This window comes from Physcomitrium patens, chromosome 14 (assembly GCF_059467195.1).
Source record: "Physcomitrium patens ecotype Gransden chromosome 14, ASM5946719v1, whole genome shotgun sequence".
In the NCBI taxonomy this organism is placed as follows: domain Eukaryota; kingdom Viridiplantae; phylum Streptophyta; class Bryopsida; order Funariales; family Funariaceae; genus Physcomitrium; species Physcomitrium patens.
In genome coordinates this window covers 9,543,896-9,561,152 of record NC_143423.1, presented here as the reverse complement: position 1 = coordinate 9,561,152, position 17,257 = coordinate 9,543,896, and the positions used below count along the sequence as shown (strand labels likewise).

Genomic DNA, 17,257 nt, shown 5'->3' with positions numbered 1-17,257 from the left:
GTGGAGACAAAAGAATGATTGTATCCAGAACTGCACGTCACACTTTGACGATCCGAAGCCGCTAACAATAGTAAAAGAATCACAAAACGATGTTTCCATCACAGAAACGCTGTTGTAGTGAAAGCATCAATCACAGCCAAATTGTGGTGCTTTCTGATGTATTTCTTCACTACACTGTGCTGATCCTTGAATGGTTCTATTCGGCTAAATTTAGCATTACGCTCGTAAGCTTATTCAAGCTTGATTAGTAGTCAGGTTTAACCTCGAAATGGCCCAGGCTGTGAGAGTTTGAAACCAGATTTACTTGGCCGAGAAAACAAGATTTTGTGAAGTTTTCTCAAACAATTCATCACCATGTGAATTTGGTGATTTGATGCCTTATAACTGCTCAAGAGAACTTTCTCAATCCAGGATCTAAGGAGATTCAACTCTCATCCCAGAAAACTCTAGTCCCAAGAAATGCTTTCTGAATTTCAGAACCCATTTTCTCGTGTTCTGAGAACACTATATACAGTCTCCAACATTTCTAATGGTAAAAAGAATCAAGGAATTCACCACTGCACCTTTCACAGCGGATATTCATTCAACAGCAAAGGTATTGAAAGATGATACCTTCTGTCATCTTATGCAAGGCTATCAAAAGTGACGCTTCTACAAAAAACCATGGAATCACTGTAATCATGGATTCGTGAAGATATTTGAAAACAACTAAAATGCTTCGTTGAGTTTGTCAACATCAGAACCTCCGTCGATGATGTTCTGTTGATTCCAGAGTTGGGCGTATCGGCCATTATTCCCAAGCAAAACCTCATGGCTGCCTCTCTCCACAACACGACCTTCTTCCAAAACGACAATCTGGAGCAAAAACGATCAAGATCACACATCTAAAGCATAATATCATCTTGCAAGTGAAAAACGACTAATCTAAATTCCCACACTTCAATGAAGCCAACATTCCACCATTGTGACTACGAGTTTACCTCATCACACTGCATCGCTGTAGTCAGCCGATGGGCAATGAAGATTGCGGTTCGGTTGCTAGCCAAAGATCGCAACGAGGCCAGGATTTCTCCCTCAGTTGAACTATCCAGCGCACTTGTTGCTTCATCACAAAGTCTTCCATGCATCACAACATGAGAAAAAAACAATCAATCTACTAGTAATAAGGTTAAAACTGTACAGAAGAGGGTACTTTAGGGACCAGCTTTAACACAGCTAAGAGAAATGAAGAAATACTTGAAAGCTATCTTCTGTTTCGCCTTGGAAACCTATTGTGCCCCTAAAACACATAACAGAGTCTCTTTATTCAGGCTAACACATGATATTAAGAAAAGAAATGAGTAGTTAAAACAAACTCACAATATAGGGGACGCTTTTAAGAAAGCTCGAGCTAATGCAACACGCTGCTTCTCCCCTCCACTAAGCTGCAAGTGTACCCAACTGTCGTTCAGAGATCCATCGCTTCAACAAAATTAATGGAGATCCTTGGAATGTTTATAAATAACCTAATACCTCACACTTAGGTAGTGACATACCACCCCACCAAGTTGATTTCACATCTGCAGGAACTATTAAGTTGCATTAACAAAGACAGTGACAATCAATTAGTCAGCAGTATTCAAAAAGAACTTCCAACTACTACGTTAAAATAAGGGTGACCTTCAGGCCTCGTTCTCCAACTCGAGTTTCGTATTGATCCGGAAACCTCATAATGACGTCATGAATAGCTGCCTGCCTAGCTGCCTCAATCACCTGCTCCAATATACCAACAACAGAAGTTCAGTCGAGTGTGCAAACGAGGGTGTCGAACACTTGACAGACCAATTTACCACAAAAGTCACGCCTGGATAAGAGGAAAACAACCTCTTCTTTGGAGGCCGTCATTCGGCCATACTGAATATTGTAGAAAATTGTATCATTGAATAAAACCTGAAGAAAAAACAGGTTTCAAGGAAACAAGGTGAACAAAGCTCTCTAGGAGAGTAGAAACTTCACAAAAAGAATGTACATTCAGCAAAGATTTTTGAGAATCTATCATTGAGGATAGTGAGGCATAAACTACAAAAACCATCTCGAAATTATATCTGATAAGCATTACAGACAATCAATCGCCAGCTGTGCCTTGAAAAACACTTTAGACGAGACCTCAGCAGCCAGCATGCACCCTGTACCATACCGTATCTTGGGGGACAACACCCATGCAACTCCGTAGTCTGTCGAGGGTCACATCACGCACATCTTGATCATCAATTTTGAGCTACACACATCCAAATCAGCAATAAGTACTACCAACGTGGTACCCAAACAACAAGCTCGGATAAGAAAAAAAAAAGAATAGAAGAAGGAGAAGAGGAAGAAACGTACGTAAGGCATTCATCAAGAGGAACTACAAGCGACAGCGTTATAAACACGTACCTAGGATATTGAATCCTAGACGAATTTGTGAAAGTCTAGGAAATTAATAAACGAGTTCAAAATGAGAACTCACTGATCCAGAGTCACAGTCGAAAAATCTGTAGAGCAACCTCAAAATTGTAGATTTTCCTGTCCATTTTCAGTATAGAACATACAATCAGAACACATCATCCCTTCTGATCAAGAAAAAGATCTATCCAAAGGTACAAAACTTCAAATCCACAAATATGTGAGTTGATAGGAACTGTTACCACTCCCACTAGTGCCGACAATAGCCACACTATTTCCAGCAGGAACATCGAACGAGATTCCATTGAGAATGGACCTGTCTGTAAGATACCTGTTCCACATCGATGCATTTAGTGTTTTCAATGCATTCGTATCTCCACAGATCCCTAACAAGAAAATCAATAGCAACCTAAATGACTTGATGCAAACAGACCATAGTTATTAAGTGAAGGAACGCACCCAAAATGTACGTTATCGAAAGAAATGGTACCACCTTTTAACTGTAGAGGCTTCGCGTAAGGTCCATCGGCAACGCTTGCTTTCACCTGCTCAACCAACCCAATGATTGTAATTCACCTTCAAAACAAGGCAATCCCCCCCCCCCCCATCAAATCGGACAGGAATGTATAGCTGCACTCTTACTCTCATAATACTTAAGTTTTCAGGCAAAGCTCATCAGAAGTATCAACTCAAAAGTGACATATCATACCTCAAGTAAAGAGAACATGGAGTGCATATCTATCAGACTCTGACGTGTTTCCCTGTATACTGTACCCAAGAAATTTAACGGTAGTGATAACTGGAACAGCAAACCATTCACCATCACCTGTGATAGGAAAAAAAATCACAATCACTATGTGGTTAGTATGTTAACAGTGCAGGAAGGATCGTAGAAACTCAGCTTTAACAAGTGAGGCGGCAATAGTAACAAGATGCCCAAAGCTTTTTGTTTCTGTTTTCAAAATTATTAATGTTTTTTTTAATATCCTATTTCACCCAATCATTAAGACCTGAAACAACGAACCAAAATTCAATCATAAAATCTAGCAACCAAGTTAGGAGAAATGCTCAAATCACAGGAAAGAAATCATAGAGCAAAAAGGTGTCCTTTCGTAAGTGCAATGATGTCATGCCAAATCTCCTATGCTCATTGTTCCATCGAGAATACCCTGACTACACATAATCATGGCAGTAGACAGAGCGGCGCTAAAGATTGCGTTCTGTCCAAAATTTAATGACGACAAGCTTGTTTGAGTTTTCAAAGCAGCATCTTCATACTCTGAAAAAGATAAATAGGACATCAATGCCATCTCGACTGAAAGAGATGATCTGATGTGGCACAAGTGGTAACTCCAAATGATCCTACTTTGTTAAATAAACTGGCGATGCTGAACTGTAGGTATAATCTTCAGCATGCTACTGTCTGATTAAATTGATTGTATATTTCCAAGCACGATATTACATGTGGATAAAATAGACTGCCTACTCCGTGGAGGAAATCTAGTACGTATTACAGAAATCCTTCAACAAAGTATTCGTACTTGTTCCAATAAGAAGTGTAATTAAAGGACATCAAGGCAACGCAAATATATAAGTAGAAGTCTCTACCAGATAAAACCCTCAAAATCGTACTAAAGAACATCACTTACTTTTAAGGAAGTCATCATATCTGTTTGCTTCGTGTTCTTCATTGTTAAAATACTTCACAGTCTGCAATCACACAAGCTCTCCTCATGTACCGCTAAAGAAAGCAACAACAGCAGTACGCGGTTGCGTTTATCACGAATGCAATTCAGCACTAAAAACTGATTAGGTGTCAAATTCTAGTGATTAACAATTACACTCCAGACAGGCAGACCAATCGCAACTTCCAAATGGCTCTTCCGGAAAAGAGAGAAAAAGAGAGATTTCAGTATAGTAAATATTCACCTCATAGTTGATAAGAGAGTCTGTCGCACGTGAACTAGCTGCATTGTCAGCTTTATTCATATCCTGTCTAAATTTGGTCCGCCACTGCAGCCATAACAAAACCCAACAGTAAGCTGCGCTCATGAAACACGAATCTAAAGGAGAACAAATCACCTTTCCGTGTGTTCATGAATTACCTATATGGTTAAAATGCTTCACAAAAAAACTGCATGTTCAGTGCTACATGAAATGAGGACAAATGTAATTCTAAGCTAACCTCGGAATCAACTAATCTGTATTGAGTATGGACCTAAAACATGAAAGCAAGGCATAATAGAGAATCCTGCCTGCGTTACAGACAATGTGAAAAGAGTATAAGCAGCCACGGTAAGAGACGTGATCCATGCAAATGGAGCTCCAAATTTGTATGCCAGTATTCCAGCCACCATTGATATCTGCACAAAAAGCAGGATGCAAGCTAAGTTTTTGAAACTGCCTTCATAACCAATATCAAAATTATTTAAGACAATTACAGTTTCTAACAGTGACACCACTTTCATGATTGACACGATATCTAGCATCAAGGCTTCAACATCATCTAAGTCATAAAATATGCAATCGAAAGATCAAACATAAGGACAGAACAGGATATTCTATTGTATGCGCACCTCTAAAAGAATCGGCACCACATTAAAAACCATGGAAGAGAGAATAAAGTTGATAGCTCGAGTGCCTCTATCAATTATGAGATTAAGCGATCCTGTCTGTCGACTGCATGAGATAAATAGAAATAAAGTTCACCAACATATCTAAGAAAATCAATCAAAGTACAATAAAATTAAAACATAGACTTCTTCAAAAATAAATCATTGCCTTCACCACAAGAGCACGACACCTGCAGCTTGATCTAAGCACATAAGTCAAACCATTGAAAATACCTCAAGTGATAGCTCAAATCCAGGTCGTGAAGATGCATAAATACCTATTTCAACAAACGATATCCACCATTTCAAATCACGATGTATGCAACTGAAGTATGCTTGCCAAAAATAACCCAAAAGATCTCTCAACTGAACAGAAAATTACTAATCGTGAAGTCGCAAAAAGGTTGCAAAACAAGTTCGAAGATATCAAAAACTGCTACAAAGGTTCCACCTTGCGAGCCACAGTCCGTATTGTGCCTTGGGCGACCTTGGCAAACACCGAGTTTCGCAGCTCTAGTTCCAACACATTGCAGATTTTCTTGTAACTTAAAAATTAAAACGTGAGAAAGTCAAATACAGTGAAGCAATTCATAGCTGTAGGTGCTACAGGCACAGTAATCAACAGACAAATATTTCAAAATTTCAAGTCGGAAAATCTAGTGGTTTCTGTATAAAAGTAAATTTCACTGATTCGATTCTCCACACTTGCCTAATCAAGCTTAACATACCAAAAGCAATCCACTATATGATGACCCCTCACCGTTGCATGCCGAAGCACCAGTTCGAGCAATTCCGTATCCAAGAAGAACCGCTGTTGGTGTAACAAATAGCAAGGATGATGCTACAGCTGTTGCCCCGGTTGCTCCAGCAGCAGTGGACAAAGCATCAACAGCATACTTGAACATGAAGGGAACTTGCACATTCAACACCTGCATAAAAGAAATGGTTACTTATCCTGGTTCAATAACATCCTTCAGCAATCACAACATTCTTAATTCCTACATCATGGAACACTTACCAAGCAATACAATTAGATAAAAACTGCACCTTGGAACCAACGAGGAGGATCAAAGCAAAAGCCACTCTCCTACGAAATTCAGGGTTGTCCTTGGGCCACAAGTATGATGCTAGCGATCTCAGAATCCTTGCATCAGCCACAATTATCTCTGGATCAACTTTCACTGGCATGTCAAGTTTACTACCCTTGGAAGGCTTGCTCTTCGAGCCATCGACAGAAGATGGCGGTGAATGTGAGTATAATCCAGGTGTTATCGAAGGAGACCCAGCGTTGTGCTGACGAGCTCTGGTATATAAGCATCTTCTGAAATTTTCCTCCTGAAAATAATAGATTGTTGAATATAATTGTCTAACTTTCAGTTACACATGTACTTTGCAGAAGCAGTCATAAAACCGAAAAATGACAAAAGGAGATCAGAAATAATTACAAATAAACAAAGAATTTTGAAAAATATAGCAGAAGAAGAGAAGAAGTAGAAAGCAACTCACTGCACCATGCTTGTGCAATAAGTCTAGCGCAGAATCGCCACATGGTCTTACATCCCCTGAACAAACTCATACCGATCAATTTAAGGATAAGGCAGTGAATAATAAGTGTCTAATACTAGGCCACTTGGGCATGCCTTGGCAAGTCTGTACTGTGTGATTAGTACAAAATTTAGTCGTAAGAAATAAACAATGTGAGGTTTCAGAAGTCCTATGTTAAACACTAGTTGGCCAAATGAGCAGTTTTGACAATGGGGCTGCATTTTATCATAAACAATATTCCACATTCTTGAATTGGACTAAAAGGTCATGATTAAAAAGCTCATTCGAAACTCTACCACATGATTTAAAGGTAAAATTGTGATGATTCCCAAGCAACCTCCACTGATTCCCACTCGCATTTTCCAACGCTATGTCAATGCCGCTCTGCAAGGCCCCAAAAGTTGTACTACCAACAGTTACATTAGCATCCTGTGGGGATGGTTCACTGTAGTTCAGATAAACGTAAGCCAATGTAAGAATAGCAACTACACAATGGAGACGAGATTCAAGTAACAAGGGTAGCCGATGTAATCACAAGCTACTTGTTATTGATTATTTTCTGATAACAGGTGCAGGATCAAGTGGGAGTATCAGAACCCATGTGATCAACCGAGTTGAGCACACTAATCACGGCTGCGAAACTTAAAGTTGACCTTGTAAACTAGGTTTCGAGTGCATTACGCACTCAAGTGGCTTGCCACAGCTGAATTTTCTATACAAATTTATGAGAATTAATGTTGTCATGAATGTAAAAAAAATGCACGCACCCTAAGTTACGCAATTGCTAAACATTGCAAAGCATTCTAAGAAAGAATGACGCCATGGAATTGGCATGGCAGTGATTAACCAGATGTAAAATCGCATCACAATTTAGACCCAAGCGCGTGGCAATACCCTTGAAAATACTGTGAGCACGCCCGATCCACGGATTTCTGCACCAGGAAGCGATTTGCTTGCCTGCACCGCCTTCCTCACCATCCGCCTAAGCATCTCTACTACAACTAAGCTCCAAGCTAACGAGGAGCAATGTATCGTAATTGCCCTCGAAAAAACCCTCTCCACTACTTACGCTTCCGCCAACCTTCACCTCAGGTTATCATAATACTTGCAATCTTCTCTCGTCACCATGCATTCCATGAACCTCACTGCTCAACTCAACCCTAGTACCTATACTCGCAAATTCTCCAGTTGTTCCTTGCGACGCAATCCCAACTGTTGCTTATCAGCAGGACGCGCAGGATACTTCAGCAATCCAGGCCTTCTCGCGAACACATTCACCACCACACGCGTTTCAAGCTTTTCCAGAGGACGAGCACGGTGCGTACCGACCCCTCCACTATGCTATTCGCGTAAATGCTCGTTGGCACGAGCTCGGCAACTAGATTGGCAGGAATCAGCGAAAGCGCGATGCGATGGAAGGAAGGTAGGGGCAAATGGTCGCATCGGCGTGACGGAGGAGGTCGGGATCGTGAGCCACCCTCTCCATGTTCGGCCATGTGCTCACCAGAGTGCGACACCTAGACGACGAGGGCCCATCTCAGAGAGGGAGGCGGATGAATGGTATTCTTTTCAACTAAGGTTTACTACAACTTCAATTGTTCTTTATTTAACTTGATTTTTGCTTGGCAATTGGCTTTGGTTGATTGTTAACTCCTACCCATAATTTAGGTTTTGATAAAGGTGCCAACCAAAGTTTAAATCACGGTTGTTAATTAAGATAAGATATAATTGGATTATACTTGAGTAAAAAGTAAAAAGGGAGAGAAAGAAATAAGAATCTACACCTATACAAGTATAATTCCAATTGGAAATACAAGTAATCTATGTTCATAAAAATGATGCAAAAAAAGGAATTTATTATCATATAATAAAGTTTTATGTTGTTACCACTAGGGACATTTAGCATGTAAAAAATCAAGACATAATAACATCCAACGTATGATCATAAGTAGATCAATCAAAAAATTTGGAGGAAGTATGAAGTAGCAAAAATATTGCTCAAACAACAAAGGAGGATGATGTAAGAAATACATATACTATTTAAGTAAATATACGCAAGTAGAAATATGTACAATATGTTATATAGATAATATCTTCCTTAGTGAAACTTTAAGAAAGCTTTTTGAACACAAATTAGATTAAATTAAATTAAATTAAATTGGCTACTAAAACCTGTCTCACAAATTTCACACTTTTTGGAAGCAATATTGGAAGTAACCTACAACTTGATGCTTAGGCTATAAGTCTCATAGTCCTTAGAAAGCTTTCACAAGGCTTTTTTGGTAGCTAGTATATATGGAGACAAGAATGAGGCCATTCTTAGTCTTATAAATATCTTTCTTGTCTTTAAATCTTAATTTAGGACTTTCTAATTTCTTTGTATTTGATAAGAATCTTTGCAATTTTTTCTATCTTATATCTATATCTTCTTTTATAACTTTTTTCCTTTGTCAATGACATATAAATATATTAACTTTTGAGTTTTGTCTAAATTCTTGTCTTTAATAGATAGAATAGATTTTTTTTTTGTATAATGCAATATCAAGAATAGAAATATTAACTATATTTTTGAGTTTTTTTATTTTTATTTTTATTCTAATCACATCTTTAAAATAGACATAGAGATTATAAACAACTAATAAGATATATAGAATAATTTACAATCATAATTAGATTTTAAAAGGAGAAATTTTCAAATCTAACATCTAAATATTTTATTTCTAAATAACCAAGAAAAATTGAAATATCTTTAAAAATTGGCAAAGACAACTTCTTTACAAAAATAAACATTCCAAAAATTAAAAATATATATATTATTTTAATCCTTAAAAATCTCAACTTGAAACTATAATATATTAGAATAAATACCACATTTTGATCCATATGATCTATATTCAAGATATAGTCATGCTTGAATTCTAACTTAAATTATCTTTAAAAAGCTTTTAAATAAATTTAGAATAGTTAATGGAACTTTAGTCAAGAAATTAGATGTATTTCTAGAAAATGATAACAACAATATTTATAAGTTAAATTTCTATTTTTTTATTATGCTAAATTAAAAGAAATGATAAAACCTTCAAATAAAAATTATATTATCAAAGTGTGTGTATATATATATATATATGATAATAGATTATAATTTCAAATCAATTAAATTTAAATATTTTATGAAAATCTATTATAGGATCTAAAAATATAAAACCTTGGAAATATTAAAAAAAACATCTAAGCACCATATAACTCAAATTATATCTTTGAATTATGAAAATAAAATTTTTTGGAAAAATATAAAAATATTATAATAGATTTATTTTTACATAAACCAAAATAACATTCATACGTACTATTCATAAGGTCTTTCAACAATGACAAGTTACTTCTTTCAATTATAGATGCTCTCTAATGAAGAAAAATAAGAATTAAAAATATTTGGATCAATAATATATAATAATTAGTTGTGATAGATAACAATGAAGATAAAACCAATATATGTAGCACAAGCTTAACTTCGAATTATAAGTTTTCATGTTAATACAATCTAAATTACAAATAGATTCCAAATCTATAAGATTTCTGTAATCAATAAGATAATAAAATATAGATAGAGTCTCTTATAGTAATACATCTAAAAAGGTTAAAATTTGAGATAAGACCATTGTAGATTTAAGAAGAATGAAGCAAAAGATAGAAAAGATTGGTTTTTTAGCACATCAATCTATAATTATATAATATTCTTATTTATTGCATAAGATTCTAACTATTAAGAAAGAACTTTAAAATTTCAATCTAATTTATTATACCAATATAGAAATGACACACCACCACTTAACAATTTAAGAGCTACATTATTTTAGCAAATAAATATATATTTTTATTACTATTATTATTTTTGTTGATAAATTAAAACCTGTCATAAGAATTAAAAGTATAGGTTTGATTCAACAACTAACAATTATTACACATATTTGACTACTGTAATACACTGATATATTCAGTACTAATTTAGTTTTAAAAATAATCAAACAATATGTGGTGTAATATTAAACCACTAATACCTTTAAGCTTGTTTTTTTAGACATTTGTAAACATGCTCAATATCTAAGTCCCTTGCAAGAAAAAAATTGATTAGATATAAAAATATAGATAACAATTGCAAAAGACAACATGTAAAAAAATAAATAAATAAAAGAAAAGAAAATAAATCACAAAGATGTAAAACCATTCAACCTCAACACAAGAAAATAGCATTACATGCTCAAGTTTGTTATGGACGTATCCAAAAGTCAAAACAACATACCAATTGAAACCATACTAACATAAAGACCTCTACAAAACATAATACTAGGTAAAAAAAACTTCACATTTTAGTCAATTAAAAGGTCTTTCATTAGAAACATAAATATAGAATATCAAATGCTAGAACTATTAATTAAGATACAGGATGATTTTTTTAAAGCAATAATTGTTGAAGCTTCTATTTCAAACTAAAATTTATTTTTTATGCATAAGAATTGCTTCTTTACTAAAAAAATAGAAAAGATAAAGGGAATACAATTAGTTTTTTTTAATGCAATACTTACAATTGACTTGAACATAATCTCAAAACAACTTAATGTCTATTATTCTCTTCTAATTAGGTTGAGAATAAGCTTAGACAATAAGGCTAGTGTGATTAAACATTCAAAAATCTCTCTCTCTTTCTATCCTCACTTTCACATCAAAACCTTTATACATTAAAGTAAACCAATTGAAATCATATACAAATGGATAAATTTCAATATCTCATACCATAGAAAGTAGATAGAGGGCCAAGTAATGCCAAATAGATAGATGATATTTAAAGATTCTTGATTCTATAATTTAAAGAATCTATATATATATATATATATATATATATATATATATATATATATATACTATGCAAAATAGTTGAGTAGCAAAGCATTTAATTTGCATATAAAAATCTTTCAACTTTTTGTAGATTGATAAAGAATTTAGATTTTAATTCTAAAAACTTTTCACAGAAAAGTAATTATTATGTTAAAAAAAAAATATCCAAAGAATAGTAGAAAGTTGCAACAAAATTAGATTTTTCTACTCCTATCCAATAAAGAAATTGGCATAGTAAAATGTTTCTAAATTTTAATATGAATTTGAAATTTCAATAAAACAAGATTAGTACCAAAACATAATCAATTTTAATTTTGATTACTTAAAACCAAATAATATTAATTAATACATTTATAATAATGTGTAGCAATTAAATCAATAACTTGTACATCTTGTGTGCTTAGGAATTAGTTCGAATATTTAAAAGAATTTTGAATTAGAAAGTAAAATACTTATACAATATTTTTCTTATTAAGGTCAAAACAATTTGGCAAGACTAATCCTTATTTTCTAAAAAGCAATCTCTTGAGAAGTACACACACATATCAAAGATATAAAGATATAGCCACATGTCATTGGATCTTGTTTATAAACAGTATAAGAATAACAAGATGATAAGATCGTAGACAAAACCTTTGAATGAATACAAAGGTAGAGAAAATAATTTAATATAGGATAGTAGATTATGATAAAACTTAATTGCAAAAGACTAAATTTCTTATTCATATGAGGCTTCTAAATAAAGTGAAATATCTCAAGAAATTTGAAATAATATATAGTTGTGCCAGAAAAAAACAAATTACCTTAAATGTCAAATATCAAAGCCTTAATAACAAGGCTATTTTATTATGATTGATTTCAATAAATCAACAAAGAAGTTTATTTATTGTGTGTAATATAAAACAAAAGAAAACAAAGGTGTATGGTACTTAGAATCATACCTTTTTGTAGCAATATGATTAACTATCAACATGTATTTTTTATACTTAGCTCTTACAATTTTTTTGGTTTTGTCCAAAAACCAATGCCAACCCTTATATATTTACTAGACTTAATTCTATCTTCTATATCCATATATTTCCATATGGACAAAAGAAGATTTTAAAGCATTCATATGAAAACAATAGATTACATTATTAAATTTGTATGAAGAAATTGGATGTTTTGATTAAAATTCACAAATGGTTTTAGAAGAAACCACTTCACTGCCAAAAGATTCCTTCAAAAACTGTCGCATCAAAATCTATGAATTGTCAATGTCATTCTCATGTTAACATAATCTTAATGTTAGAATAATTTCAATTTCAATAATAGTGAAGTTTTGTGTGAGATATTTCTTTCACGTTTGCTACTTAGTTCAAACAAATAAGATATTTTGAGAATCTTACAAATCGACAACTGCAACATATCCAACGTTGCACATTTGAGGCACATTACACTGATAATTAGTGGATGATTATCATTTTCTTCTGTACTTGACAATCGACGTTTAACGTGGAAACTATTTTAGCTATACTTAGAGAAATCAGTGTATCAGTGCACGTATAATGCTTGAATCTTAAGGGGTCAAAATAAGCACATAAAATATCACACAAACACACTCTGGTTTTCAGCAAGAAACTAACACGCTACATGATCAAATCCACAAAGTTGAGACTTAGGAGGCAGCTACTCCCAAAAAAGCAACATGGAATGAACAAGACCAACGACCTTTCCCAACACAGGTACACTTCAGCAAAAGAGGTAATTACATGTAATGGTGACAGTAAGATCCAGACTTTATTACCGTGTTACAGACATGCACAACGGTAGGTGCATCATAGCATAGCTTAAAAGGAATCTCCAGTTGCTCCATGAAAGACAAACGTCCATGACAAGCTGATACTGGAATTGATACGAGCCCTTGAGGCGTCTCTTCACTGGAGGCATAGTGGAAACTTCAGATGATTAGTGTCACAAAAACGAGCTAAATATAACGACTTACCATTATCAAGTGTGACAACTGAAGCCACCATTACAGGCAACATATGTACAAAGGCACAAGATCTACCAGGAGCTACCTCCTCCATTTTAGTACATTCGGGTCACTGGATAAGGTCCTACTTGCCTTCGGTAGAACCAAAGCTCGATAAATTCATCCAGTTTGTTGAAGAATAGACCGAATGAAACAAGAAACAATGAAACTTGCATTAGTTCCAATGAAAACCATTAAGACAACCCAGCACTCCTATTTCTACGTCCATAAAGTTCCATTGAAACACAACGAGCAGATTGTACTCGTCAAATCAGCCCCATATACCACACGCGGACCACCCACAATCACATGACCCAAATACCAAAGAAAAGAATTGAAAATAAGAAACACTCACCACACCGATGATGCTGGTGGTACTTGAAACCCCACACACCATCCCGTCAATGCTTCATCCACTATGAAAGCTAATCTTTCTGCGGCTACCTAAAATCTCGTGCGCAGCAACTGAAAAGGGCGAAAAAGGCCAAGACGCAACTGACAGGCTGGGCTGTAGAGTGATACAGCATACCCACACATTTGCATGTCCATTATTCATGAAGCCATCATAGAAATGGAAAATGACTGTCTTAAGTAAGGATTAAGAATAGCAAACCACCGGAAGCTTCCATCCGGTGCCACTACTCAAAGTTGGAGGCAGCTAATCACTCGTCAACATGGGTCCTGTTATCAGTCTAAGAAACTCCGCAAGCAAGGTCCACACCGGAGCACACATTCCTTAAGAACCTAACTATCTCCATCTCGAGCTGCCAAGATGAATCACATCATCATCAACTGACGCTTTTGAATTGAAACCACTGTTGGTAGCGTTCTCACTCTTTGTGTGGCTGGCATCTCCATAGACATCCAGCAACTTCTTGAGGTTATTAGACGCTGGAGCAGCTCTTCCAGGACTTCTTGATCTGTCGCGATCTGCCCCTCTGTTGTGATGAGCAGGGCTGCGACTACGACTTCGTCGCCGATCACCGTCATACCTTCGTTCTCTTGCCCGACTCCTATCAGGGCTTCGGTCTCTCCTCCTGTCCCTGGACCTGTCATCATCCCTCTCCCATCCTCTATCTCTAGTCCTTGCTCTGTCGCGTTCACTGTCTCGATTTCTGTCCACGTCCCTGTATCTGGAATAATCTCGATCATCGTCTCTATCCCTGTCATCTCGAACCCTTCCACGACTCCCTTCACGATCGTAATCTCTACTTCTTTCTCTCTCTCTTTCGCTGGCCCTGTCCTTCTCCTGCTCCCCAGCGCGGCCACGATCCCGAGCTTCGCTGTCACGCCTTTCCCTATCCCGAGAGCTCCTTTTGTCACGACCATAATCCCCATTTTTATCCCTTACGCCGTCCGCACCTGCTGCCTCCCGAACAGGAGCAATTCGGCGAACAGGAGAAGCATCTCGAGTAAATGCCCGGTGAGGAGCCCGCTGCCCGAAAGACACAGATAAGGCTGCCTTAACCGAGGGCGGTCTTCTAGCTGTTTCGTCTGCACCATGCCGACTACTGTTCCCAGTGATTCCCGAGGGTTGGGTTGGAAGCTTCATACGTTCAAGACAAGCAGTAATTTGTCGTAGAATAGGCACAGGTATGCGAGGGAAAAGGGTGTCAAAATAATACTGATTCAAAATTATATCCCGAACATATACACCCATGGTAGTCATTTTGCCGTTGGAACCAGGAGAAAATTCTTCTGTATCCTCAACATATGGTTCAAACCAATCCCACAGAGTCTTCGGGTCTCCAACGTACCTTAGGTACAAAAACCCTAGGGCACGAATATAAGGAGAATCTGGATGATCCAGGATATCTTGCATCTGCTTCACAGTGAATTTCATCGTAAAAAGCTTGTAGAGTAAACAAAACGCAGTAGATGGGCCCCGGCAATTCCCAGTCATCCATGGCTCAACGTGATCTACATGATTATAAATCTCGTCTACGATCTCAAGGTATGTCTTCAGGCTGAAGAGCTCTTTGAAGTAATCTGACGACAATATGTTCGTACATAGCACCCTCTCAATAAGAGTATCCAGAGGTTTCCCGCAAGTTTGTACTTCCTGAGAACTCATCCTGTGCAGCAAAGCTCCGAATTATAAAAAGAAAAAAGAAAAAGAAGAAGAAGAAGAAGAAGAAGAAGAGGGGGAGGGGGTTAATTTTAAAACTACAATGAGAAACGGAGAAGGTGGATAAAAAGGAATTCTGTCCAAATTATAAAACGAGTCCCAAACCTATGACTAGAGAAAGCCCTTCCTAAATCTTCCAGGGATTCTTGTCAAAAACAAACTAAAACCTCTTTTCCCTCTTTACGATTCCGCTTCCCAACAGAGATGACGGAATTTCATACACATCTCAAGCGAAGAGATCTCCGCCCTGGTCAAGGTTTGCCAAGATATCACATGTGAAAAGTTCTCAGATCATCAAACAAAACCTGAAAAAAATCGCAATATTCGAAAGTAAGTAAGTGAGCGTAGGTATAAGAGAAGAAACAAGCGCGCCAAACATGTGCCGAAAAAATCTAATGGAGAATTTGCATCAGAATCATTGTCAAACTAAGAAGGGCCTATAAGCTACGACCTCCTCAAAACCGACCTCGACAAGGTAGTCCGAGCAGGTCGGCAGACAAGAAACATAGTTTCTGCACTTGCACCTATAAAAACACGGGCAGAAAAACTCAGCCATCTCAATTTCCGATTCTCAGGGGGAAATCACATCAGGAAAACCCTAGCCATAAAAACAGCACAAATACATACACTGCCTTCTAACTTCAACTGCAATTACGAAATCACACAAGCCGCTTCGTCAAAGCTCACCACCGCACCATGCAACCATGTCATCGTCCAAACCGCATCGAATTGCCTTAATGCGCCCCGACACAGGAGATTACTAACGCGCAGTTGGGAAAATACACCGTGCATACGCGGGACCGCACCGAAGGGAGCGAGTAAAACGTCAAATGAAAGCGCCTGGAGGCTAAATTTGAAATTTGAACAAGGGAGCGGAGAGCAGGCGGAGCGGCGTCGGCCAGGGGCGGGGAGACGCCGAAGAGGTGACGAGATTGGCGTGGAGGAAGAAGAGCAAGGAGTGGGTGTGCGTCCACAGGGAGAGGTTCGTAGACAGAAAGCCCTAGAAAACGAAGCGTAATGCAATGAAATGGCCACAGTCATCGCACGAGCGCTTCACGATAACGTCCGAACTCTCATGTTGTGTTGCTTTCCAGATTCGAACTCTCGCTCCCCTGTTCACGCCACCTCCGTAACTGCAGAAGTGTGAATGCGTCGCCCATGTCTACATCACGGTATTTTTAGTCATAGTGCTCCCATTACCGTGGGGGCTACTAGCAAATTTTAGTTCATACTCATTGAATTTGACTGTGTGTTGATGACAGTTCTACTATGGAATTTTAAAAGTTTGAATAATCAGATTTAAAATTTCTTCGCATATTCTACATATATTACACTTCAATTAAACTAGTTGAATGATTAGTCTAATACAAAAAAAATTCAAGAAGTGTGTTTTGAAAGTTGTTTTGGATTTCAATTGGCATTTTAGAGAATGGTAGGTATTTTATTTAGTTATTATTAAATTTAAGTGGAGTTGTAAATTTCAATTAAGACGATCATATGCATTTGATGTAAGTATAACCCAATTATACTTTTTGTGCTTATGTTTTGTTTAAATAAAATGATTCTATTGATGCAAGCCAAACATGTTGCATGAATGACATTGGTAATAATATTTTAGATATAAACACATATTTTATTTGA

The 17,257-nt window shown here is 36.6% G+C and overlaps 2 protein-coding genes across 7 annotated transcripts; both read right to left on the bottom strand.

Moving 5' to 3' along the window:
* Positions 1-299: 299 nt before the first annotated feature.
* On the bottom strand, positions 300-8,037 carry LOC112290980 (ABC transporter B family member 25, mitochondrial). Of its 3 annotated transcripts, none has more exons than XM_024537878.3 (20): positions 7,476-8,037; positions 6,878-6,965; positions 6,543-6,598; positions 6,084-6,371; positions 5,797-5,965; positions 5,488-5,549; positions 5,271-5,314; positions 5,001-5,103; positions 4,680-4,787; positions 4,354-4,437; positions 3,134-3,250; positions 2,884-2,969; positions 2,667-2,755; positions 2,489-2,544; positions 2,177-2,257; positions 1,864-1,929; positions 1,660-1,752; positions 1,360-1,424; positions 981-1,116; positions 300-855 (listed from the first exon to the last, which is right to left on the bottom strand). In XM_024537878.3, exons 1-20 carry the CDS (start codon positions 7,569-7,571, stop codon positions 709-711), a joined length of 2,034 nt encoding a protein of 677 aa, XP_024393646.1. In that variant the 5' UTR covers positions 7,572-8,037; the 3' UTR covers positions 300-708. The 3 variants fall into 3 exon arrangements, with proteins under 3 accessions (XP_024393646.1, XP_090111963.1, XP_090111962.1); XM_090255837.1 differs by having other exon boundaries at positions 6,239-6,371; positions 7,476-8,035; XM_090255836.1 differs by lacking the exon at positions 1,864-1,929.
* Positions 8,038-13,234: 5,197 nt separating this feature from the next.
* On the bottom strand, positions 13,235-16,925 carry LOC112291484 (pre-mRNA splicing factor SR-like 1). 4 transcript variants are annotated; one of them, XR_016506351.1, is made up of 4 exons: positions 16,312-16,542; positions 14,323-15,563; positions 13,582-13,996; positions 13,235-13,393 (listed from the first exon to the last, which is right to left on the bottom strand). XR_016506351.1 is itself a non-coding variant. In XM_090255835.1 (3 exons), exons 1-3 carry the CDS (start codon positions 16,655-16,657, stop codon positions 14,237-14,239), a joined length of 1,731 nt encoding a protein of 576 aa, XP_090111961.1. In that variant the 5' UTR covers positions 16,658-16,925; the 3' UTR covers positions 14,057-14,236. The 4 variants fall into 4 exon arrangements, 3 of the variants coding, with proteins under 3 accessions (XP_090111961.1, XP_024394718.1, XP_024394717.1); XM_090255835.1 differs by lacking the exons at positions 13,235-13,393; positions 13,582-13,996 and adding an exon at positions 16,083-16,140 and having other exon boundaries at positions 14,057-15,563; positions 16,312-16,925; XM_024538950.3 differs by lacking the exons at positions 13,235-13,393; positions 13,582-13,996 and having other exon boundaries at positions 14,057-15,563; positions 16,304-16,605.
* Positions 16,926-17,257: the final 332 nt, after the last annotated feature.